Here is a 25,330-nt window from a genome sequence, read left to right as displayed (position 1 = left end):
GAGTCAGAGTAGGGAGCCCTAGTGATTGGTGTTGGGTCACTACTGTTTCTAATTTACATTTGTGGCTTGGACTCAGAAACCCAATGCAAATTGGTCATTAATTCTCCCCGTGTGTGGCTTTGGATTAAACAAAATGCCCTATTGTAGCCCCACACAGATTTATCATTCTAGTTGAAATTGTAGCTCTTGAGCTCTGAGCCAATTGACTGAATAGTATATTGTTTTTTGCTATTTGTAAATGCAAACTCTGATGTGGTGATGCTTAATGACATGGTGTGTTAATGCAATGTACCATAACGTGGTAGAATGTGTATTGAGCTACAAAGTATCTTTATCTCTGATGCCTGAGCCACTTTTTTAAAGAGGGTACAACATTGATTCACTCAGATCCTGCCTGGTATGAGGAAATACGAATACGAAGAAAGGCTTTTTTCATTAGAAAAACACTGATTCTGGGGCAATATGATGTTTAAAATTATAAAAGGGCAGGACAGAGTAGATTAAAAGCAGACTGTTTCCAAGAGCAAGGGACCATAGATACAAGATAAATGTAAGAGATTTAGAACAGAAGGCAGGGGAAACTTTTTTTTAAACCCAGAGTTGTGAGGATGTGACATTTACTTCCAGGGTTAGTGGTTGAGGCAGAAACTGTCAATATTCATGATTCGATTGGATAGGCGGGTGAAGGTAAAGCAGTTGAAGGGTGATGGGAACAGGGTGGGTAACTATGATGAGAAAAGAACTAGGAGCAGAAGTAGGCCATACGGCCCCTCGAGCCTGCTCCACCGTTCAATACGATTATGGCTGATCTTCTACCTCAGCTCCACTTTCCTCCCCACGCTTCTCCCCCCCCCCCCCCCCCCCCACCATATCCTTGATTCCCTTAGTGTCCAAAAATCTATTGATCTCAGTCTTGAATATACTTAACGACTGAGCATCCTCAGCCCTCTGGGGTAAAGAATCCCAAAGGTTCACAGCCCTCTGCGTGAAGAAATTTTTCCTCATCTGTCATATATGGCTGACCCCTTATCTTGAGACTATGACCCGTAGTTCTAGACTCTCCAGATAGGGGAAACAGCCTCTCAGCATCTACCTTGTCAAGCCCTCTTAAGAATTTTATACATTTCAATGAGATCACCTCTCATTCTTCTAAACCCCAGAGAATATAGGCCCATTCTACTCGATCTCTTATAGGACAACCCTCTCCCAGGAAACAATCTAGTGAACCTTCGTTGCACCCCCTCTAAGGCAGGTATATCTTTCCTTAGGTAAGGAGACCAAAACTGTGCAAGGTACTCCTGGTGTGGTCTCACCAAAGTCCTATATAATTGCAGCTAGACCTCCTTATTCTTAGCCTTTATTGCAAGGGGGTTGGAGTATAACATAACATTTGCCTTCCTAATTGTTGTTGTTAACTTTCTGTGATTCGTGTACAAGCACATCCAAATCCTTCTGACTACCAACATTTCTTAGTCTCTCACCTTTTAAAAAATATTCTGCTTTTCTATTCTTCCTACGAAAGTGGATAATTTCACATTTCCCCACATTATACTCCATCTGCCACCTTCTCGCTCACTCGCTTAACCTGTCTATATCCCTTTGCGTCCTCCTCATAGCTTACTTTCCCACCTAGCTTTATATAGTCAGCAAACTTGGATACATTACACTCGGTCCCCTCATCTGAGTCATTGATATAGATTGTAAACAGCTGAGGCTGTTTGCTGGCATGGGGTGATTAGAGCTATTTGCTGGCGTGGAGGGTAAATGCTGACATGGACTGGTTGGGCCAAATGACCTGTTTTTGTCATGTAACTTCTATGTATTTGGGCACCTTTTAAAGGTTAGCTCAGACTTTGGTGAAGGGGGGAGTGAACCAAAGCTTTTTGATAGGTATGGCGAAAGTAAAACACATGCTTTGGTGCTCAAACTATTGCCAGTATTTACAGTTTTTGCATTAAGGCATGAAACTCCTTTTGAACAATATAATTATAGAAATTGAGTTCAGACAAAGTGTGAAGCATTGTGCATGATAAGATTGCCACTGGTTGACACCTCCCCCAAAGGGAGGGAGTGTTCTTCGGAGGAATTTGAAGGTGGAGAAGAAGGTAGCTAGGTGAAGTGATTTTGGGAGAGAATCCTAGAGGGCAAGCGCAATAATGACTGAAAGAACGGCCTGAGAGGCAGGTATATCTTTCCTTAGGTAAAGAGACCAAAACTGTGCAAGGTACTCCTGGTGTGGTCTCACCAAAGCCCTATATAATTGCAGCAAGACCTCCTTATTCTTAGCCTTTATTGAATGGGTGCTGGAGTATAACATAGCATTTGCCTTCCTAATTGTTGCTGTTGGCTTTCTGTGATTCATGTACAAGCACATCCAAATCCCTCTGACTACCAACAGGTGACAAACAGTAATTAAACAAATGAGTATTCAAGCATTTAAATATAAATTACAATTTTAAATCCCTAATTTTTATGCCATACTTAGATATATTTCCTCTCCTCTTACCCCTCCCCAAATTTATTGTGTACATTCTCTACATAAGTGGCATGATTCCTCAACATTATTTTGCAGACATTCTAAGAATCTTTTTGTTGTATGTAGCAAAAATATCGACCAAGCCTTCTCCATCCAAAAGACGCTGTTCAGATAAAATGGAAACCTCAGTCCCTGGGACAGAGAACAAAGAGCCAGAAGCTCCTGTGTTTGCTCCTGTTGCACAACCTCCTCCAAGTCAACCTGTCAGATTAATTGGAGAGCAGGAAGAGCAAAAGATGCACCAAGATACACTCCCAATTACTACTGTGAAGAATCGGATGCAAAAACTGGCAGAGCGATTACGCCAATGGGATTCTGATGGTATGATCTAATTGTGTGTTAGAATGTGATTTGTTTCTTGTTCTCTTTTAAAACAATGCTTCATTCAGATATTCGGAATTGCACTACTTCAGTGGTAGTGGAGAGCAATGGGCATTTCCTGTCTTAATGTCCCAACAATGTAGTTCAAGTTGGCCAGCAGTAAGGCTTGCAAGGTCAGGGAAAACCATTAATGCATTATACTGGGTAGCTTTTTTTTCTCCAGTCGATGAAAATGCAAGAATTCAAATAGACGTTACTTTTGTTTAAAGTGATAACAATGTACTTACCTTTGAAGCTCTATCCTAGTAGTCCACACTTCGATGTTCAAGTTTAGTGGTCTAATAATGGAATTGAAGGAGAAGTACTTAATTGTCCCATAATCCTGAATATTATTAAAGGGACATATTTATACTGTTGTTGGTGTTTTCTGATCCCATGTTATATAGCGCCTTTCATGACCTCAGGACGTCCTAAAACGCTTTACAGCCAATGAAAGTACTTTTGAAGTGTACTCACTGTTGTAATGTAGGAAAGCAATGAAATAAATGAGCAGATCATCGTTTTTAAGGTATTGGTTGAAGGATAAATGTTGGCTAGGACACCAGGGAGAATTCCCCTGCTCTTCCAATGGCGCCATGGTATCTATTACGCCATCTGGGAGGGCAGGTTAAAGTCTCATCCAAAAAACGGCAGCACTCCCTCAGTACTGGAGTGCCAGACTAGATAATGCATTTAACGCTGTGGAATGGGGCTTGATCCCATGACCTCCTGACTGGGTTCAGCACCATATCTGATCAATTATGATATTGCTGCAGGTTCATTGATTCAAAATATACAGCTGATTCCCTGCAAATAACACAACAGAAGAAAAGCTATTTTTTGATGTATGATGTGTGTGAAGCTTGCATGACTCATTATTGGGAAAGATGAGCAGAAAAGATAAATGTCGAATGGCCCCAAAAGGGAAGCAACTTTAGTTCCTAAATTCAAAGTCAACATGAAGATAATGGCCCAGATTTACCTTTTGAGTGGCAAGCGAACGGTGCCCACCGCTCATTAGGCTTTCACTTACCCATATATTTTTCTTGGTTTTTTTTCATGGCAAGTTCCTCTTATGGGGCGCTGAATCCAAAACGGTGCCCTCTACAGTGCAGCTGGGACCTGTGTGAACAGGGCAAGCAACTGTCTATCCCCATAACCAATCAGGTTAAAGCATCTGATGAGCAGCAAAGAGTCAGAACCAGGAAGTGTAAGTTAGAACAATGAATTCAATATCAGTTCAGGTACAGAAAGTGAAATAAAGAGAGTAAAAAATAAGAGTCAGAAAGATTTTTTTTTTAAAATTAAAATTTAAAATTTTTTAAAAAAGATTTCCAACAACAATTAAAATCTGAAGGAATGAGACTGCACGCTTGTAAAAGTAAATTTTCAGTGCTAGAGATTGTTTGACAGTCATTAAGACTTACCATGCCGTTAAGTGTGCTTAGATTTTTTAAAAAAAACTTGGCGTATCTTTTTGGCGAGCTTATTTCGTATCCATCAGGTCAGTGCAGGAACTTCACACTGTTGCATTCATTTGAATGGTGAGTCAGCTGGTGAGATGTCGTTCTTGCAAAGCTTACGGAGGAGCAAGTCATCTGGTAGAGCAACTTCCGGATTTCCACCTTTAATTGTGCGTTTGTGCGGTCACCGGAAGTTGCTCTACCATTTGCACTGAAATAATGATGAGCACTGTTAGGCTCATCATAATTTTCACAGCAAAATTCGGCCCAATACTATGCAAACCTTAAACAGTGGCAATACACCATTTTGGCCACTAGAGGGACCTGTACATTTGCTGCTCCTAACATCGACAACAGTTTGCACTTTTTAATGGTATCCCTCAGGTAGGAGAATGATTGAGATCTTTACAAGGAGGAGCACAGGGTGTTAATCTTTGAGAAAGATTACTGGGAGGGTGGTGGGGGAGGTGGTGGTGAGGTGAAAAGAACCAAACACATAGTAAAAGGTAGGGGCGGGGGGGGAAATCAAAAGTATACAACTGTAGCCTGGTGAGTATTTTCTTCTGATTTCCGTTCCCAGATAGTGCATCTCCGACTGAGAATCTAGCTTGTACCCTGGCACTGCTTATGCTCCACAGTGGAACATCATGATGCCATCTGCAAAAATATGCATCTTTTTAGGCTGTGAAACCTATTTGATAATGATGGGTTAAGCTCATCATTGAGTTCGGCAAAATTAGTAGCCTTGCGTTTTAACCTCCTGGATGTAATACAGAAACTTGAAGGAAGAAACCTGTTAAAACTGTTGCTTTTATTTGATTATGGTCACCAAGAACTAAATACTTGCAGTTCAGATGTGTATTGTAGTAAAAGGTCTCATTTTAATGTAAAATCATCTAGCAGCCTTTTTACAACAGCAGCAATAACTATGTACATTTATAGAGCGCCTTTAATGTAGCAAAACCATCCCAAGGCTTGGGATCCCACTTGAGGATCCAGACCTGAGCTGGAGTATGAGACAAATTCGGATAGGCATTTGATGATGCTGTTTAAGAGGTAAGTTTTAAGGATGCTTTTGATGATGGGGAGGATGTATCAAGGCCAAGGGCTTTAGGGAGAGAGTTCTAGAGCAAAATGGCTGAAGCCGTTGGCACATGGCAGAGTGGAAGGAGGTGGAATGCACAGGCCAGAGTTAGACCAGAAGGTGGCAAGCAGTGATGTATAGCTGGAGGAGATTGCAATGGTAGGTAGGTAGGAAGGAGCGAGGGCATGGAGGGATTTGTAGACTGCGATTAGGATTTTGAAGTCCATGCACTGGAGCTGAACGCATAGGTTGTCAGTAGTGGTTGGCAAGGATGGGTGATGGGTAAGCAGGACTTAACACTCTTTTATTCGTTCATGGGATATGGGTGTCAATAGCAAGGCCAGCATTTATTGCCCATCTCTCGTTGCCCTTGAGAAGATGGTGGTGAGCAGCCTTCTTGAACCGCTGCAGTCCATGTGGTGAAGGTACTCCCACAGTGCTGTTATTAGGCAGGGAGTTCCAGGATTTTGACCCAGCAATGATGAAGGAACATCGGTTATATTTCCAAGTCGGGATGGTGTGTGACTTGGAGGTGGTGATCCCATAAAAGGAGCAGCAAAATTCTGGTTGCATTAGGTTCAGAGCTCACTGTTACTGAAGAGGGAGGTTGGAAAAATTGAATGAGGGTATCAGTGGCTGTAGAAGGGTGAGGTAGGGATGGGCACGGGCGATATTTCAGGGGTGGAAGTAAGACCAAACAAGGCCCTGTCATGCAGCTTGAGCTTGAACAGGCAACCATGGAGGTGTTGAGATCAGGGGCTAAAACATCGTTTTTGGTGGTAGCTTACCAAGATGGCATTGAACATTCCAGTGTTGCACTACAAAAAGTTTTGTATTGGCCATGCCTTTGTCAGGCAGTCACAGTGCAGCAATAGTTGTGGAATTAAGGCCAACAGTGGGGTTAAACTGGGTATGGTCAGTATACATATGGAAGCTGACTCCATGCTTAGGGATATAAACTGTAACTCAAAGCATTGTGTTTTAATCTCCTGGATGTGAAGGGCTGGCATTCTCAGTTTACGCTTTTAACCCTTCTCTTCCCCTCCCTCCCCATTTGTTTTTTTTTGATACTACAGCAAAAATTAGTTTGATGAATATAACAGGACAGCATCTAAAAGACAAACTGGTTTTTGAGCTTTGATAGTGAAAACTTGGGATTAATTGTTTTAAAGAATATGCTTGTGTGTACTTTGTTGGGTACGCTATTTACTTAATGAAAAATAATGTAGTGGATGCGCTCAGGTGGCACCTGCTTCATATCATTGTTGTCGATGCTATCAGACTGGAGGATTTTTAAAAAAAATGTTGGATAAGAAAATAAGGGGAAAAAATGTGTTTGCAAATACAGCAAACAAATCATTGGAATGGATGTGCTTTAAAGGAATCCTTTGGCGTGTGTTATTCACTGAGCAAGTTGATTACTTGCAGAACACCACAGAGGACGTTATATCAGATTTGTAGATGGGATTTTGAGAGAGAGCAGTTTTTAAGATATAGAATTGTTTGTTCATTTATTATAATAACCTAAAACTACAGACTTTCAGTGGCATTATCTCTGTAATGGGAGATCTTTCAGTTTCATGGTGTGTGAACTAATTAATGTTAAAATGCTGGCTTGAGGAGAGCAGAATTCCCTGGAGATGCTGGCACCGTAATGGCTAAAGGAGAAAGTAATTACTGGGAGAGTACTTCCAGCTTAAAACTGAGCTGCTCCCTCATTGGATACCCAAAATGACAGGTCTCTGTGGAACGAAGGAAATTACTTTAAATTGCAAGTATTTCCTGATCTAGAAGACTAGACTTTTTAATTGGATGGGAATGGTTTACATTGGAAGCATTCTTCCCTTTTTTTTAAAAAGTATTTTAAACATTGGTAGTATGCTAGAGTTATACAGATGTGCTGTCAATATATTTGAATATCTAGTCTTCCAAGCGTAAGGGAGTTTCAATATAAACTGTGGTGATAATATTTCCGTTTATTAACCCAACTCAGCATTGCATTGCTAGAATTCTTTTTAACATTTATTAAACACTGATAGTTTATCTAAGCAATAGTGCTAACAATCTGCCAAGAACAAAATGCTCAGTAATTGCACATATTGTAAAATAGAATTTGAACCACCAAAATGATTCCGTTTGTCATGGTTTACGTTTTCTTCATAAACAGGTAATGAAATTGATTCGCCTGTATCGCCCATACAGTCATGGAAGCCAGCTTCCCCTCCACCTCGGCAGACAGTGAGGACTGTCGAGCCTAGAACTCCAGCTGGAAGGAGAGAACGTTTTGCGGACCTTGCAGCAACAATTAGTTCCTGGGACGATGACTTGAGCCACCCGATTATAAAGCAAAACCAACCACAAGGACAGCCTGGTACTGCTTGTTTACCAGTTTCTTCCACAGCAAACAGCGCACCACCTACTGTCGACAGTAGCAGTGTTAAACAACAAGCTACAACTTGTCCTCAAAGGTCTGTAGAAAACACAGTTAATAAAACTGCCTCTACTGTCTCTCAGGTAGGTGAAGGAATAAAAAAAAACTATCAAAAATGCTAATAGTGAATCTCTGTACCTTTTTTTTGTTTATAAAATGTGTGTCTGAGATTTATTTTTTATTTACCGGATCAGATTTTCTCACGTTCCTCTAATTTACTAATCTTGTGGATTTTTGCCTTTCACTGCTGTCCTGCTGAACCAAAGCATGTTGCTGTATGATTTAAAAGGGTATAGGGTTATTAGCTTACCCAATGACCATTTGAGAAATATTTTTCTTCTGTTTAAATTCTTTTGAATAAAACCGGTCGCCTGTTTGTCGTCTTGGACGTGAAACATTGCAAGGGTACTTTTTTCCCCACCCCCTTGAATATTCTGCAATGACTACCATGCTGAGGTACCGACTGCCTTTCAGTTCATTGCTCCATATGGTCATCTTTTTAAATGTGTGAGGCTAGAGAGTGAGTATTGGCAGAGCATTCGACTATGGATGAGGGGGATTGGGTCACCCGCCACAGTTGAACCTCTATTTATCCTCACCGGATACCCATGCATGCACTTTCCGACAGGAAACATTTGATGGTAATTATGAGTGACGTCCCTAGCTTTTTTTCCTGTTCAACGAGGAAGCAGGCCATTTGTAGCTCCCTGGTTGAGATCCAAATAACATCAAACCTGGGATCTTATGGCTCTGTTATATGGTGAGTGGTGGAACTCTGCTGCAATGTTAGAAGTATATAATGACTTGGGAACATTAGTGCAATGCTTTGGGAATCTGACTTACTATGCACTAGAGTGGCAAAGTACAGTCTGTGCCTAATGATCCCCAAGTGGTCGACTCCTAGTCCTCTGTGCTGATGAGCAAAGCGCAGGTCCTTTACCACACAAAGGGAAATTTAGAGTATTCTTAGCTAAGGAGTGTCATATTCAGAGTTTTGGTAGCAGGTATCCAAGCACTGCTGTGGCTAGGGATGATGTGGAGATGCCGGTGAAGGACTGGGGTGGACAAATGTAAGGAGTCTTACAACACCAGGTTATAGTCCAACAGCTTTATTTGGAATCACAAGCTTTCGGAGCTTTCCTCCTTTGTCTTTCTTTTTTTACTTTGTCACCTGACGATCAATTTACCAAACAACACTTTTTAAAAAATAAACTAGAGATTTCTGGAAGTAACAAGTGTAGCATTATTTGGGTGCAATAACAATTTAAATTTGTCTTCCAGATTTGAATAAAAATTCTGATAGATTTCGCAGTGTCAGATTTGTAGATGTACATAAATTCTGCCGTCCTTAATTGTCCTGGTTAACTATCTTGTCAGGGAGCAGTTCGGTCTGCAGTTCATTCGACCAAAGTGATACCTCCCACTCCAAAGAAAACCGAAGTGCCCAAGTCACTACTACCTAAAAGGGCACTTGTCCAGGATCAAGTCCAGTCTAGTCCAAAGAAAACAGAGGAGGCCAAACGATTACCAGCAAAAGAGGCATTTGGCCAGCATCAGACCCAGTCTAGAGATCAACTAACCAAAGGTTCAGCAGCCCAGGTTCAGCCTAGAGACAATCCAACTACTCCAGGTAAACTGTTTCCCAAGCAATATTAGGATGTGAGTGGCGAGAACAGCTTTAGCAATGCAAAGAACAGTAACATTATGAGGAGTCTCATTATTTTGATCTTTTCTACACTCAAGTACTCGAAACTGGTTTTGTGACCTAATAGTTTGTTGTACTTTAGCTATGATCTTCAAACATTCCTTTCCCATCAGGTAAAACACTTTCCCTCTTTTTTCTTCCCCCCCCCCCCCACACACACACACACACACACACACACACACCCCCAGGTCAAGAGTCAAATAGTTCCTTGACCTCAGACAATAAAACTAATCCGGTCAAGAGGAGGTGTGCAGCCATTGCCAATCCATCTAAATGTCTGAATTGATGCCATAAGACTGCCACTGTTATTCAAGTGTCTTATGACTCCATTTATGTCTAGATACCGTTTCTTTAAAAAAAATTCTCCAAGTTTTCTTGCTCCTCATCTGGAAGCTTTTGTTGGACTATTGTTCCATGGTTATTGATAGCATTCAGTGACTCAACCAAAGATATCATTCTTCATGTGCGAGCCTGGTTGGTGAATGCTATCTGACTGTGGCAGGCATCAAGTCCAAGCCAAATATATCTCTCCCTTTCCCCCCAGTAGGGATCATGAATAGAGTTCAGCCATGGTAACCGTGGCCATTTCCTCTGCTGAGACCAGTTGAAGTGCCCCAATTGTTTCCCTGACACAGGTAAGTTATCTCGGCACAGAGTGGAGATCAAATCTGAGATTTTCCAATCTATAGGATACAGCTACCTTACCTTCTGTCCAATTTAGTTCTGTGCTATACAGACCATTGGGGCAAAAGGGGAAGAAAGCTACAATACTTGTTTTAAATAAAATAATTTCATTTTTAATGTGGTTCCATGCAAAGTTAACTTCAGGATTGGTACTACAAATTTCTAAAATGTGGTCAATTAAGTTTAAGCAAATGTATACTGTATAACCATTTTTTAAATAAAAACTTCCAAAAGTTTATTATAAATTATAGTTTGGTTTCTGCACGCTTTTAAATTATTTCTGTTCAGAATTACTATTTAGAAAATTAAGCCTAGAGGCAGGCAAAATGTTTGGAATATCGCACTAACTTGGACAATTAAGTTTTTAATTTTCACCTGTTGAATTTGAGTTTTAATCGGATTGTAACTGTGAGATGGAGCCTTTAATCTTATAATATGTTGTAGGTGGTACAGGGGTGAAGTCTTTCCTGGAACGTTTTGGTGAGCGTTGCCAACAGCACGGTGTATTGAGCCCTACTCCATCCACTCCTGGGCAAAAAACATCCAGCGTTACTCCCAGCACAAAAGCAATCCAGGAGCGGCTTTTTAAACAACAGGAACCTTCAGCTACAGCAAGTCTAACCCAGCAACTTAAACAGGTCTGGACTTAAACTTTACCCCTGGATCCATTCTGGGCTCCTAGATAGCCAATGCATTTCTTGATGTGTCTCTGTCTCTGCAGGTCCTTAGAAAGAAAGAAAGACTTGCATTATATAGAGCCTTTCATTAACCTCAGGATGTCCCAAAGCACTTTAGAACCAATTAAGTACTTTGAAGTATAGTTACTGTTGTAAGTATGAAATGCGGCTGCCAACTTGTGCACTGCAAGGTCCCACAAACAATAATATGATAATGAGCAGATAATCTGTTTTAGTGATGTTGGTTGAGGGATTAAATATTGGCCAGGATACCTGAGGAGAACACCCCCTGCTCTTCTTCGAAATAGTGCCATGGGATCTTTTACATCCACCTGAGCGAGCAAACAGGGCCTAGGTTTAACGTCTCATCCGAAAGACAGCACCTCCGACAGTGCAGCATTCCCTCCGTACTGCACTGGAGTATCAGCCTAGATTATGTGTTCAAGTCTCTGGAATGGGACTTGAACCCACAACTGTGTGACTCAGAAGCTGGTAAGGTATACGTACAGCTCACAGTAAATTGTTTTGCCCTACCCACCCATTCCTGTGGGAAAGTTCCAAGTTTCCCCTTGTTGCACAGAGTGTCACAGGTGCCAACCTGTGTTACTCCAGCAGGCTTTACAACTACTGTATGTTAAGCTGGAGTAATTATGTTAACCAATTTCATGCTTTTGGCTCTGTTAATACAGAATGCCATTTGTATATAATTGCATTAAACATAGTGAGTAGTTGCAATTTATTTGCACCAAAACTAATATTTGAATTAATCAGTTTATTTAAAGTTAGAATCATGAGTTTGAGTGGTACCATCATTATATCCTATCCAGCTTGTTTTCATTTCTGAACTTAAAGGATGATTAAATAAAAATCTACATAATATTTATGTATTGTTAACATTCTCACATTTTACTCAACATACTATTTAAAACCAAAACTTTGAATTTCCTGCCTCACTAATAACCACCCCCCCCCCCCCCCCCACCTCCTAGTTTTGTGTCATTTTTCTGTCATGATAAGCCTCTCAATTGCACACATTTTGAATAAGTACTTTTTAGAAGTTCATTTTCTATGTGGCCAAATTTAATAGCGCAGTGCCAGCCATGTGCGTATGCAATAAGGGAAAGAAAGAATGGGATGACATGCTTAATGGGAGGAATGGGGCTCCTGAAGATTCTTTCCTCTACTTGCAATGTAGAATGAGTACTGGCAGTGTAAATTGGGAATTTAAGGCAGAAGATTGCATTAGTTAATAGAATTTTAAAATGTATTTCTTTTAAATTCTGCTTTCTTAACTCATTAATAACTTAAACTTGGTTTTTTTTTTAATGAATTCTGGCGGGTATAAGTAGTGTCACAATCTTCTATAATTGTATTTCAGGAGCGTGAAAGAGAGCTGGCTAATATTCGCAATCGTTTTCAGAGGGGCAACTTGTGGAGTGCTGATAAGAAAGGAGAAACTTGCTCCTCAAAGCTGCCTGAGGTATGTATTTCTCCCAAATAAACTGTAATGATGTAAATTAGTTATTTTTTTTCAGGAACTTGCACTGTGATGAGAAATGCTCTTAATCTTGTTCCTTGGACTATGAGCCTGGATTTGAGTCATTAGTATTTAAAATTATATATTTTCACTTCTGGCAAATGGAAACTTTGTTTAAAAATTTGTTTTTCTTCTTTCGAGCCCCCACCGTTCTTCCCCTTCCTCACCTCTATTAGAAAATAAAAATGACATCTCGTAACCCCCAATGTAGTTTGAAGTTAGTGGGAAAAGTTTGTATAAGCTAAGTTAAGAGGGGCTACTTTGTAAAAAGTGTTTGTATAAGCTAAGTTCAATTGAAGCACCTTTCTTAGACTAATTTAGTTGTTTATCATAACTAGGTATTTGAAAGCAAACTCCTGTTTTTTAAAAGAAATTTGTGTATATGCTTTCTATTACATTGTTATCTAAATTTAACATTTTTGGTTCTTAACCAGTCGTCTGCGTGGTGACTTCTGACTTTTGCTTTTAACTTCAGGTCTATTCAAGGCAGATATGACCTGTAGTCAGAGCTCCAAAAACCCTTTGCAGTCTAATAGCAAAAAAAGTCACATGAATATTGCTACTCTAACTCCTTTCTCAGCACAATAAATCCACCATATTTACTGGTTTATAGAAATGAGCCAGTAGAAATATACAGCATACATCACATGATGGGATGGGATGGAGAGTGTGTATATTGGGCCAGAATTTGCTGTCAAAATAACGGTGAGGCTCATGGCGCTTGCTGTTTATGCATAAATGGTACAGCAACTTCAGGCGAGGAGCAGATGCGCGGTTAAACTCAAATATCCAAAAGTTGCTATCAGAGTTACACCGCGCTGCTGTTAGCTTCGCGAACATGGCTCTCGCTGTCTGTGCCTCACCATTGAAATGCATTGAACGGCGTGACGTTGCTGTATTTGCACAATTGATATGAACTAAACTTGCCACAGAAATTTAAGTCTTGTCCATTTCAGCCTCTGTGCTCTTTTAATAATGTAATAAGTGTTAATTACTGCAAGTCAACCCCTCTGGCACTGAAAATTAACTATTAAGTGTGGAGTCTCATTCCTTCAGGTTTTAATCATTGTTGGAGATTTTAAAAATGTTACATTTTTAAAAATTTATTTACTTGTCTTTTTCTCTCTCTCAATCCAATCTTTCTTTCCCTCTCTCTTTATTTCTCTTTCTGTACCTGATTTGACATTGAATTCACCCGCTCTAATTTACACTTCTTTCTCTGTCCTTGCACCGTTAATTTCACAATCTTTCAATCTGATGGGTTAAGGAGATGCACAGTTGCTTGCCCTGTTCACTCAGATCCCAGATGCCCCGGTTCCCTCACTGCAACGTTATCTGCTTGCACTTTCAGCAACTTGCCACCCAAAAAATTTAATAACCTAAATGTACAAGAGTGAGTCTAACTAATGACAGATGCTGTTAGATACCCTGCTCCAGCAAATTGTGGCCTATTGTGATGCAACAACTACTTGCATCTATATAACAGCTTTAACATAGTAAAACGTCCCAAGGCCCTTCAGAGGAACAATTCTCAAACAAAATTTGACACTGAGCCACATGAGATAATTGAACAGGTGACCAAAAACTTGGTCTAAGAGTTAGGTTTTAAGGAGCATCTTCAAGGAGAGAGAGGCGGAGAGGTTTAGGGAGGGAATTCCAGAGGGAACTTTAGGGCCTAGGTAGCTGAAGGCACGGCTGTCAATGGTGTAAGCAATTTAAATTGGGGATGTGCAAGAGGCAAGATTTGGAGGAGTGCAGTGATCTTGGAAGGTTGTAGGGCTGGAGGAGGTTTACAGAAATAGGGAGGGGCGAGGCCATGGAGGGATTTGAACACAAGGATGAGAATTTTAAAGTCGGGGCGTTGCAGGACTGGGAGCCAATGTATGTCAGTGAGCACGGGGGTGATGGGTGAACGGGACTTGATGCAAGTTAGAAGGCAGACAGCAAAATTTTGGATGAGCTCAAATTTGTGGAATATGGGAGGCCGGCCAGGAAAGCATTGGAATAGTCAAATCTAGAGGTAATAAAGGCATGGATGAAGGTTTCAGCAGCAGATGAGATGAGCGATGTTGTGGAATTAATTAAATAAAATCTGGAATTTAAAAATTAGTATCAGTAATGGTGGCCATGAAACTAAAGGATTGTCGTAAAAACCCATCTGGTTCACTAATGTCCTTTAGGGAAGGAAACCTGCCATCTTTACCCGGTTTAAAAAAAAAATCATAAGAATAAAACCGGACGGACCGCCCGGCATCGGACCACCAGGCACCGGACACGACAAAGGCAAACCAAGCCCAGTCGACCTTGCAAAGTCCCCGCTAACATCTGCGGACTTGTGCCAAAATTGGGAGAGCTGTCCCACAGTCAAGCAACAGCCTGACATAGCCATACTCACAGATTCATACCTTTCAGCCAACGTCCCAGACTCTTCCATCACCATCCCTGGGTATGTCCTGTCCCACGGCAGGACAGACCAACCAGAGGTGGCGGTAAAGTGATATACAGTCAGGAGGGAGTGGCCCTGGGAGTCCTCAACGTTGACTCCGGACCGCATGAAATCTCGTGGCATCAGGTCAAACGTGGGCAAGGAAACCTCCTGCTGATTACCACCTACTGTCCTCCCTCCTTTGATGAATCAGTCCTCCTCCATGTTGAGCATCACTTGGAGGAAGCACTGAGGGTAGCAAGGGCACAGAATGTACTCTGGGGGGGGATGTCAATGTCCATCATCAAGAGGGCTCGGTAGCACCACTACTGACCGAGTCCTGAAGGACATAGCTGCCAGACTGGGCCTGCAGCAGGTGGTGAGCGAACCAACATGAGGGAAAAACCTTCTTGACCTCGTCCTCATCAATCTATCTGTCACAGATGCAACTGTCCATGACCGTATTGGTAGGAGTGACCACCGCAGTCCTTGTGGAGACGAAGTCCTGTCTTCGCACTGAGGGCACCATCCAACGTGTTGTGTGGCACTAAGCTAAATGGGATAGATTCAGAACCGATCTAGCAGCTCAAAACTGGGCATCCATGAGGCACTGTGGGCCATCAGCAGCAGCAGAATTGCATTCCAGAACAATCTGTAACCTCATGGCCCAGCATATTCCTCACTCTGCCATTACTAACAAGCCAGGGGATCAACCCTGGTTCAATGAGGAGTGTAGAAGAGCATGCCAGGAGCAGCACCAGGCGTACCTAAAAATGAGGTGCCAACCTGGTGAAGCTACAACTCAGGACTACATGCATGCTAAACAGCGGAAGCAACATGCTATAGACAGAGCTAAGCTATTCCACAACCAACGGATCAGATCAAAGCACTGCAGTCCTGCCACATCCAGTCGTGAATGGTGGTGGACAATTAAACAATTAACTGGAGGAGGAGGCTCTGCAAACATCCCCATCCTCAATGATGGCGGAGTCCAGCACGTGAGTGCAAAAGGCAAGACTGAAGTGTTTGCAACCATCTTCAGCCAGAAGTGCCGAGTGGATGATCCATCTCGGCCTCCTCCCAATATCCCCACCATCACAGAAGCCAGTCTTCAGCCAATTCAATTCACTCCGTGATATCAAGAAACAGCTGAGTGCACTGGATACAACAAAAGCTATGGGCTCTGACAACATCCCAGCTGTAGTGCTGACGACTTGTGCTCCAGAACTAGTCGTGCCTCTTGCCAAACTGTTCCAGTACAGCTACAACACTGGCATCTACCCGACAATGTGGAAAATTGCCCAGGTATGTCCTGTCCACAAAAAGCAGGACAAATCCAATCCGGCCAATTACCGCCCCATCAGTCTACTCTCAATCATCAGCAAAGTGATGGAAGGTGTCGTCGACAGTGCTATCAAGCGGCACGTACTCACCGATAACCTGCTCACCGATGCTCAGTTTAGATTCCGCCAGGACCACTCTGCTCCAGACCTCATTACAGCCTTGGTCCAAACATGGACAAAAGTGCTGAATTCCAGAGGTGAGGTGAGAGTGACTGCCCTTGACATCAAGGCAGCATTTGACCGAGTGTGGCACGAAGGAGCTCTAGTAAAATTGAAGTCAATGGGAATCGGGGGAAACCTCTCCAGTGGCTGGAGTCCTACCTAGCACAAAGGAAGATGGTAGTGGTTGTTGGAGGCCAATCATCTCAGCCCCAGGATATTGCTGCAGGAGTTCCTCAGGGCAGTATCCTTGGCCCAACCATCTTCAGCTGCTTCATCAATGACCATCCCTCCATCATAAGGTCAGATATGGGGATGTTTGCTGATGATTGTATAGTGTTCAGTTCCATTCGTAACCCCTCAGATAATGAAGCAGTCCGTGCCCGCATGCAGCAAGACCTGGACGACATCCAGGCTTGGGCTGATAAGTGGTAAGTAACATTCGTGCCAGACAAGTGCCAGGCAATGACCATCTCCAACAAGAGAGAGTATAACCACCACCTCTTGACATTCAACGGCATTACCATCGCCGAATCCCCCACCATCAACATCCTGGGGGTCACCATTGACTAAAAACTTAACTGGACCAGCCATATAAATACTGTGGCTACAAGAGCAGGTCAGAGGCTGGGTATTCTGCGGCGAGTGACTCACTTCCAGGCTCCCCAAAGCCTTTCCACCATCTATAAGGCACAAGTCAGGAGTGTGATGGAATACTCTCCACTTGCCTGGATGAGTGCAGCTCCAACAACACTCAAGAAGCTTGAGACCATCCAGGACAAAGCAGCCCGTTTGATTGGCACCCCATCCACCACCCTAAACATTCACTCCCTTCACCACCGGCGCACTGTGGCTGCAGTGTGTACCATCCACAGAATGCACTGCAGCAACTCGCCAAGGCTTCTTCGACAGCACCTCCCAAACCCGCGACTTCTACCACCTAGAAGGACAAGGGGCAGCAAGCACGCGGGAACAACACCACCTGCACGTTCCCCTCCAAGTCACACGCCATCCCGACTTGGAAATATATCGCCGTTCCTTCATTGTCGTTGGGTCAAAATCCTGGAACTCCCTACCTAACAGCAGTCTTGGTGATGGAGCGGATATGGGGTCAGCAGCTCATCTCTGGGTTAAATAGGACGCTAAGGATGAGAACAGTCTGGTTCAGCCTCAGACAGTGGCAAGGGAGAGGGATGGAATCTGTGGCTAGGGAATAGAGTTTGTGGCGGGGACTGAAGACAATGGCTTCAGTCTTTCCAATATTTAGTTGGAAGAAATTTTTGCTCACCCAGCCGGACAAGCAGCATGGAGGGGTTGCGGGAGGTGGTGGTGAAGTACAAGGTATCGCAATTGTGTGGGACAAGCTGGATGGACCAGAGGGTGTTCCTGTCCGTTATTACTCATATCACTGATCTCAGTTTTGAGAAGTTGTGATGTGTTCCTCACAATTGGAATAAACTCATATTCCATTACTTCTCAGTGTTGCTACTCTTTCTCGAATAGATAATGGAAATGTACAAAGAAGCTAATCACCTCCCTTTATTTTAAACTTTAAAATAGGATTCTGGTCATCATCTTACGATCTCTGAGCAAAGGAGTGCAGAAGTTCACAGGCCCCAGATGAGTGCTGCACAAAGCCCGCCTCAATCAACATCAGAACCAAATACAAAATCGCCACTGAAATCTGAACTAACAGAAGAGCTTGCACCTTCATCTGTGAAAATATCTAGCACAGAATCTGCAGGTATAAAGGTCTTAGTAAAAGAAATGGGTTGTTTTACTGTGTATTTAATTTAGGCTGAGAAATGGCATGAGGAACCAAACCCCAATAACGTCTTCATGCTCACCCCAGGATTTCTGCCGCCTAGTTAAAGCACAAGGCTATGAAATCTGGGGAAAATGAATGCATGACTTGGTTGATTGTGGACAGCATGTTTTAAGAAGATAGAAAGACCACTGTGGTCTACCTGGCCAGGCCCAGTGCCTCTGGAGTATCATATCCCATGATGACTCTCATTCCGTTCTATCACATTTCTCGCCAGGTATTTATCCAATTCTGCCTTGAATTTTCTGATCCTATCCACCACCACTGCCTCCCTGGGCATTTCATAAATTCACCACCCTCTGCATAAAGTAGCTAAATCTAGCTAAAAGTAGATGGAAAGGATGTCTTTTCATCATCCTTCTTCTAAGTTTGAGGTTATACAATCTTGTAGAAACTGTGATTGCGCTAAACTTAAGGACATTTATCTTGCCTATACCCTTTTAGGATCTTGAAAACTTTCAATAAGGTCACCAATGAGCCTTCTCTTTTCTAGTTTAAACATTCCCAGCTTCTCCAGCACCTCTTGTCAGGTGCCTGATACACTCTATCCATTCGCTTGCCCTTTGCTGCACCCTCTCCAATGTCTGGATGTTTTTCTCAAAATACGGTGACCAGAATTGTACTCAGTACTCCAGGTGCACTCTGTATAAACTCAGAATCCCTTCTTGAGATTTGTACTCTATTCCTCTAGCTATGCAGCCCAACCTCCTATTTGCTTTCTTTACTGCTGCCTAACACTCTGCTGATAACTTCAGGGATCTGATCAGCGGGACCTTCAAATCTGTCCCCTGTCATGTGTAGAACTGTATCATTTAGCTTATATTGCCATTTTTTTTCCCTTCCCAATCTCATTACTTTGCATTTGCCCGCATTGAATGAAATCATTCACTTGTCAGCCCAGCTTCCTAATTTCTGTATTTGTTCAGCCTGCACCCTATTGTTTGCAGTTCCTCCTGGTTTGGTACCATCTGCAAACCTGGAGAATTTTGTTTTAGCACCAGTTTCATTAGATACCAGTCACTTATGTATATTTTAAATAGCAAGGGCCCCAGTAGTGATCACTGAGGCACCCCATTAGTTAACTTCATTCATTGCCAATCCAGCTCCACATTTAACCACTCTGATTCCTCTGCTTCAACCAATTTTCAATGCATTTCATCCTATGTTCCAAACTTCTGGTCTAAGGATTATCCCCACCTTTACCTCCTCAATTCTTTTTCAATTAATGATCTGAGAACTTCAATAAAAATCAGTTTTTTACTCCCGCATGATGTTTCTCTTAACAGAAAATTGCATCCTGTTGAAGCTTCCATTTTTATTTTTGAATTTGAGATACTAAAGTATGACATTTTTATACTTGCTACTCGCTGGGATGAATGGGGCATTTCGTGGTCACTGCTCAGGCATAAAGCCATTTTTATGGACTGAGAAAGCATATTCCATTAGCACTTTTTGAGGAATTCCCCAACATGATTCCCTTTTATAGCTAGTGATTTTAAAACTTGTCCTTTTATTATGTTCTATAATAAATGTAAAGTGGATACATTTAGATCTAGATACTATTAAGTCATTTAATGTATAGAAAAACTGAATTACCTTTGTGTTGTTTCAAAAAAGGATTCAATATGGGTTTGTGCCCACAATACAGTCGACACATTTGAACACTAGCACAAACCCAGTTCCTAGTCTTTGGGAGGTGTTGAGCAAAGGGTTGGTGCCTCTTTGCATGGATATAAATTTAATGAATAAGGCCTCATACTTGCCAGAGCACCATTGGCAGATATCATAGAATCATATAGCACAGAAGGAGGCCATTCAGCCCATCATGCCTGTGCCAGCTCTTTGAAAGAGCTATCCAATTAGTCCCACTCCCCTGCACTTTTCCCATAGCCCTGCAAATTTTTCCTTTTCAGGTATATATCCAATTCCCTTTTGAAAGTTACTATTGAAACTGCTTCCACTACTCTTTCAGGCATTGCATGCCAGATCATCAAAACTCACTTTTTAAAAAAAAACCTCTCCACATCTCCCCTCTAGTTTGTTTGCCAATTACTGTAAATCTGCAGGCATTATGCTTCCTCATCTTTTGATGTGGATAGTGCATGATGCAAGACACCAGGGGAAGGAGATAAAGTGGAAAAGCCTGTCGAACTTGTTACTTGAATAGTTGAGGGACCCTTGTTGCGGTATACTAACTGATATTTCAAATTGCTGGGGTTTTTCTCCTTTATTTGGATCTTAACATATATTTTATTTAATTTTGTTAGTGGCTTCCAGCGAATGTAGTGTGAAGGTGGTCCCAAGGAGTCCTGCCAAATCAAGCCCTTTCAAAAAGGTGACCATTGTTTCTGAACAATTGAATGTCAGAGAGAGTGCCTCAGATAATGAAGAAAAGAGGGGTAATGATGAAAGAAGTACCGGTAAGCGGCTGCCGTCTAGTCATTTCTGATTATGGCCGTAGTATTTTGCTTGCTGATTACCAAAAATAACTTTTGGAATTTTGAGTAAAAACAGTTCCGAGAAACTCCATTGCACTAACACATATTTTGGTAATGAGCTGTCAGTACCAGTTACTGAAATACTTAGATTGCCTGGAAAACATAAAAATATTGCTGTAACAAATCTATAGGAACTGGTTCCTTAACAGTGGAGTGACGAGGAAAGAAAAAGACTTTCATTTATATAGCGGCTTTCACCACCTTGTGACGTCCCAAAGCGCTTTACAGCCAATCTTTGAAGTGTAGTCACTATTGTAATGTAGAAGATGCAGCCGCCAATTTGCGCACAGCAAGGTCCCACGAACAGCAATGTGATAATGACCAGATAATCTGTTTTTAGTTGTTGGTTTAAGGATAAATATTGGCCAGGATACAGGGCAGAACTCCTTTGCTTTTCTTTGAAATAGTGTTGTGGGATCTTCGGATGAGATGTTAAACTGTGTTGTGTCAGTCTAGATTTTGTGCTGAAGTCTCTGGAGTGGGACTAGATCCCACAACCTTTTGACTCGAGGCGAGTGTGCTGCCACTGCTGACGTGCACTTCTCACACTTGAGTAGGTACTTTCAGATACTAATCTAGGCCTCTGTGTTTCTGGCCAGACACCACCATTGTAGTCTTGAGTTAGGAAGAAAATTAGATAAGCTTGAGTGCTACTGCCTATAAAGGAAGTTCTCATCAAAGTAAATAAAATATTTTAAATGGTATAGATAAGGTAATCCCAGAATATTAAGCAAGGCAGGTAAGTAGGACCAGATGACTAAAGTTAAACAGGTATCAGGAAGAATTTCTTCATTCAGTCTTAAAGAATTGGAATAATCTACTAGGCTGGATAATAGAGGCAAAAGCAGGTATGATCAAAATATGATGGTTACTGTGATGGGAGAGTTAGCGTACTAGGGTGTGTTTTGATGGGCCTTGATTTTTCTTTATTCTCGTTTTTTCAGAAAACACTGAATATTAGGACATGATACTGATTGGTTGTTGGCCAAAACATTTTTTACATTAAAGGCACTGCATACGTGCACATTGGAGTGGGAACTTTATCAGTATAATGATGTAACAGCTGATTCCTTAAATGGAGATTATATCCTTGCCTGCCCACATACTTGTTGTTGTTTGTTACATTTCTTTCATGAAAACATTGACTGATACAGCCCTCCAGTAACTTGCCCCAAGTAGCCCTTCTTTATGTATGAACCTAGTGAGTGTGGGCAAGCTATTACAGCCGAGCCGTGTCCTCTGGATGACAGCCTCAAAAGCATGCTTTTCGGCATGTACCTGCTTTTCATCAGTGGTCACTGGGAGGCAGTTAGGATGGGAAACCTTGAGTTCCCCTCCTGTCCAAAAAGGAAGAAAATGAGAGCAAACAGCAATGCTGAAGATTCCATTTATGTTTTGCAGATTCATAAAAATAATTGTCAAACTGATGCATTAGGACTTTTGGATATGAACATACATACGAATTAAGAGCAGGAGTAGGCCATTCAACCCCTCGAGCCTGCTCTGCCATTTGATAAGATCATGGCTGATCTGATTGCGACCTCAACCCTACTTTCCTGTCTACCTACTATAACCTTTGACTCCCTTGTTAATCAGGAATCTGTTCAACTCCGCCTTAAAAATATTCAATGACCCTGCCTCCGCCGCTCTCTGGGGAAGGGAGTTCCACAGACTCACGACCCTCAGAGAAAAAAATTCATCTTGTCTCCGTCTTAAATGGGAGACCCCTTATTTTTAAACTGTCCCCTAGTTCTAGTCTCCCACAAGGGGAAACATCCTCTCAGCATCTACCCTTCAAATCCCCTCAGGATCTTATGTTTCAAGAAGATCACCTCTCATTCTTCTGAACTCCAATGTATACAGGCCCAACTTGTCCAACCTTTCCTCATAAGATAGCCCCCTCATCCCAGGAATCAGTCGAGTGAACCTTCGCTGACTCACCTCTAAAGCAATTATGTCCTTCCTTAACTAAGGAGACTAAAACTGCACACTGCATTCTAGATGTGGTCTCACCAATGCCCTGTACAACTATAGCAAAACATTCCTATTTTTATATTCCATTCTCCTTGCAATAAATGACAACATTCCATTTGCCTTCCTAATCACTTGCTGTCCTTGCATACTAGCTTTTTATGATTCATGTACTAGGACACCCAGATCCCTCTGTACCTGAGAGTTCTGCAATCTCTCTCCATTTAAATAATATACTGTTTTTCTAGTCCTCCTGCCAAAGTGGACAAGTTCACATTTTCCCACATTGTACTCCATCTGCCGAATTTTTGTCCACTCACTTAACCTATCTATATCCCTTTGCAGACTCCTTGGGCTCGATTTTAGGGTCGGGTTACCTGCGGGTTTCCAGCGGGGGGGCCCCGAAAATCCCGATCTCCGATCACGTGACCGGATTCGGACGAAATCCCGGCCACTTCCGGGTACCGCGCTGACGTGCGGGGCTGCGCGCGCAAGCCCCGCTGGTGGGAATCCCACAGGCAATTAAAGCCAGCGGGGTTCCACTTGAGAGCACTTAACTTGCTCGTTGTGGTCAGTTAATGAGCTGAAGCAGCTGTCAAAAGAGGAAGTGTGGGATTTTACGGTCAAAGCAGTCAGTTTCCCACACTGGGGGAAACAGGACCCTTCAAACCAGGCGTGTTGCAGCCAGCAGCCTGTGGCAGGTGCCAAGGTGCGCTCCACGGGGGAGCGCCCTCACCCACGCAGGAGTCCACCGCGTCACACAGGGCAACCCCTGCCCCCCACCACCCGCCGGCCAAGCCAGAGGACAGACCGACACGAAACCGCAGCCCCAGTCCGAGGACCCACACACCTACCCTGCACAACCCCTCAGATCAACACCTGCCAGTTGGGTGGTGTGTGGACACCCTCGGAGGACGAAGAGCATGACCACCACCAGCAGCCTCGCAGAGACGTGGATCCCCCCAACACGGTGTGGTTGCACGCCCACCTGCACAGCAGGAGGGAGGGCTACCGCAGAGAGAGACGCGTCGCAGAGGGCACTACCCTCGCCACAGGGTCCACAGACCGAGGCGCAGCTCCCCGGACCTCTCCGAGCAGCAGTGCACAGGGAGGCGCAGATTCGCTCGACATGTAGTCGTGGAGATCTGCAGCCTCTTTCATGCCGAGCTGCTCCTGGCTGGCCCCAGCACCAACTGCTTACCTGTCGCTGGCAAAGTCACCACTGTCCTCCACACCTTCTCCTCCGCATCCTTCCAGGGTGCAGCCGGCAACACCGCCGATGTCTCTCAGTCGTCTGCGCGGACGAGCCCTGCAAATACACCTGCACCTACTCTGCAGTAACACGATGGGTGGCATCAGTGGTGGGTCCTCATAGTGATACCCAGGAGCGGGCATTATTGGACACAATGGACAGGATTCGCGGAGACATGGCAGTGGTGGTGTCAATATAATGTGTGCTGTTTGTTGCTCTGAAATTCAATATGGGTAACACCCATGACAAACCCTCAGACACCCTTGTGCACCCCCTTCATGCTGACGAGACGTTTGCCTTACCCTGCCTACTGCACATATGTGATGCATGCCCTGTGGCTGCAGCACAGGTGGTGGCAGGTTGAGTGAGGCTGGCCGTGAGGGAGATGCACGAGAGGGTGAGTATGGGATGGAGCCATGAGATTGTATGAGGATTGGGTCGCGTGTTAGTGGCAGGATGAGTACTGGCGAGGTGAGTAGGTGGAGGTAAGATGAGGATGGGGTGTGAGTGGGCATGAAGGCTGATGTGACAGAATAGTGTTGGCGGTGCCGAAGGAGATTTGGGGTGGGGGCAGTGTTGTGGCAGACGGAGTGTAGGGGAAAGACTTCGTGTTCTCACTGTGGCTGACCTACTGCGGTCATTGCAGCGCCTCCTGCACTGTATGCAGGTGGGCGATATGTTGGTGGCGCAGGTGACCCCCTCTGCCACCTCGAGCCAGGCCTTCTTGGTGGCAGAGGCAGGCCGCTTCCTCCCGCCCGCCGGGGGGAAGATCTGTGTCCTCCCCCTCCTCCTCACCCCATCTGATGATACCTGGGGTGAGGCATCATTAAACTGGGAGCAGCCTTCCCCCTGGGCTGCTCCATGCTGCAATTTGTCCCATTGGTTGCAGCATCTGTCAGTGGAGGACTGCCCCTTTAACTAGAGAGCCTCCAGCTGACAGATCGTACTGCGCATGCGCAGCCCGCCCGACGCGCAGGCCAGCGCCGTGGACCCCGGAGGAGCAGGTAATTGGATCCTATTAGTGGGTTGCCTGCTACGATCGCGTGGGCAACCCACTAATTTCGCCGTTCGCGTTTTCGACGCTCCCGGAGGACCACCCGCTGGGAACCCGCAGGCCTGCTAAATTCGGGCCCCTTATGTCCTCTTCGCGACTTACTTTCCTACTTACCTTTGTGTCATTAGCAAATTTGGCAACCATACATTCGGTCCCTTCATCCAAGTCATTGATATAGATTGTAAATAGTTGAGGCCCCAGCACTGATCCCTGTGGCACTCCACTCGTTACATCTTGCCAACCTGAAAATGACCCATTTATGCCTACTCTGTTTCTTGTTATCTAACCAAACCTTTATCCATGCTAATATGTTACTCCCTACACCA

General features: G+C 43.5%; 2 protein-coding genes across 3 annotated transcripts in view; one reads left to right on the top strand and one right to left on the bottom strand.

Annotated features, from left to right (window-relative positions):
• The window catches only part of LOC137335844 (uncharacterized), a 58,829-nt gene extending 54,356 nt beyond the window's left edge, over positions 1 to 4,473 (bottom strand). Inside the window, exons 1-2 of the mRNA XM_068001321.1 lie at positions 4,324 to 4,473; positions 3,930 to 4,018 (exon numbers count right to left, since the gene is read on the bottom strand). The gene's annotated coding sequence lies outside the window, so the exon portion shown is untranslated. The remainder of the gene's footprint in view (positions 1 to 3,929; positions 4,019 to 4,323) is intronic.
• Positions 1 to 25,330, top strand: part of anln (anillin, actin binding protein) — a 96,658-nt gene that overhangs the window by 22,088 nt on the left and 49,240 nt on the right. For both annotated transcript variants that reach the window (XM_068001302.1, XM_068001298.1), the window contains exons 3-9: positions 2,603 to 2,857; positions 7,611 to 7,957; positions 9,252 to 9,504; positions 10,708 to 10,901; positions 12,319 to 12,420; positions 17,965 to 18,148; positions 20,497 to 20,649. In XM_068001302.1, the coding sequence (XP_067857403.1) occupies positions 2,603 to 2,857; positions 7,611 to 7,957; positions 9,252 to 9,504; positions 10,708 to 10,901; positions 12,319 to 12,420; positions 17,965 to 18,148; positions 20,497 to 20,649 (1,488 nt within the window). The remainder of the gene's footprint in view (positions 1 to 2,602; positions 2,858 to 7,610; positions 7,958 to 9,251; positions 9,505 to 10,707; positions 10,902 to 12,318; positions 12,421 to 17,964; positions 18,149 to 20,496; positions 20,650 to 25,330) is intronic.

Source organism: Heptranchias perlo, chromosome 2 (genome assembly GCF_035084215.1).
Source record: "Heptranchias perlo isolate sHepPer1 chromosome 2, sHepPer1.hap1, whole genome shotgun sequence".
In the NCBI taxonomy this organism is placed as follows: domain Eukaryota; kingdom Metazoa; phylum Chordata; class Chondrichthyes; order Hexanchiformes; family Hexanchidae; genus Heptranchias; species Heptranchias perlo.
This window is presented reverse-complemented; position numbering and strand designations above follow the sequence as displayed.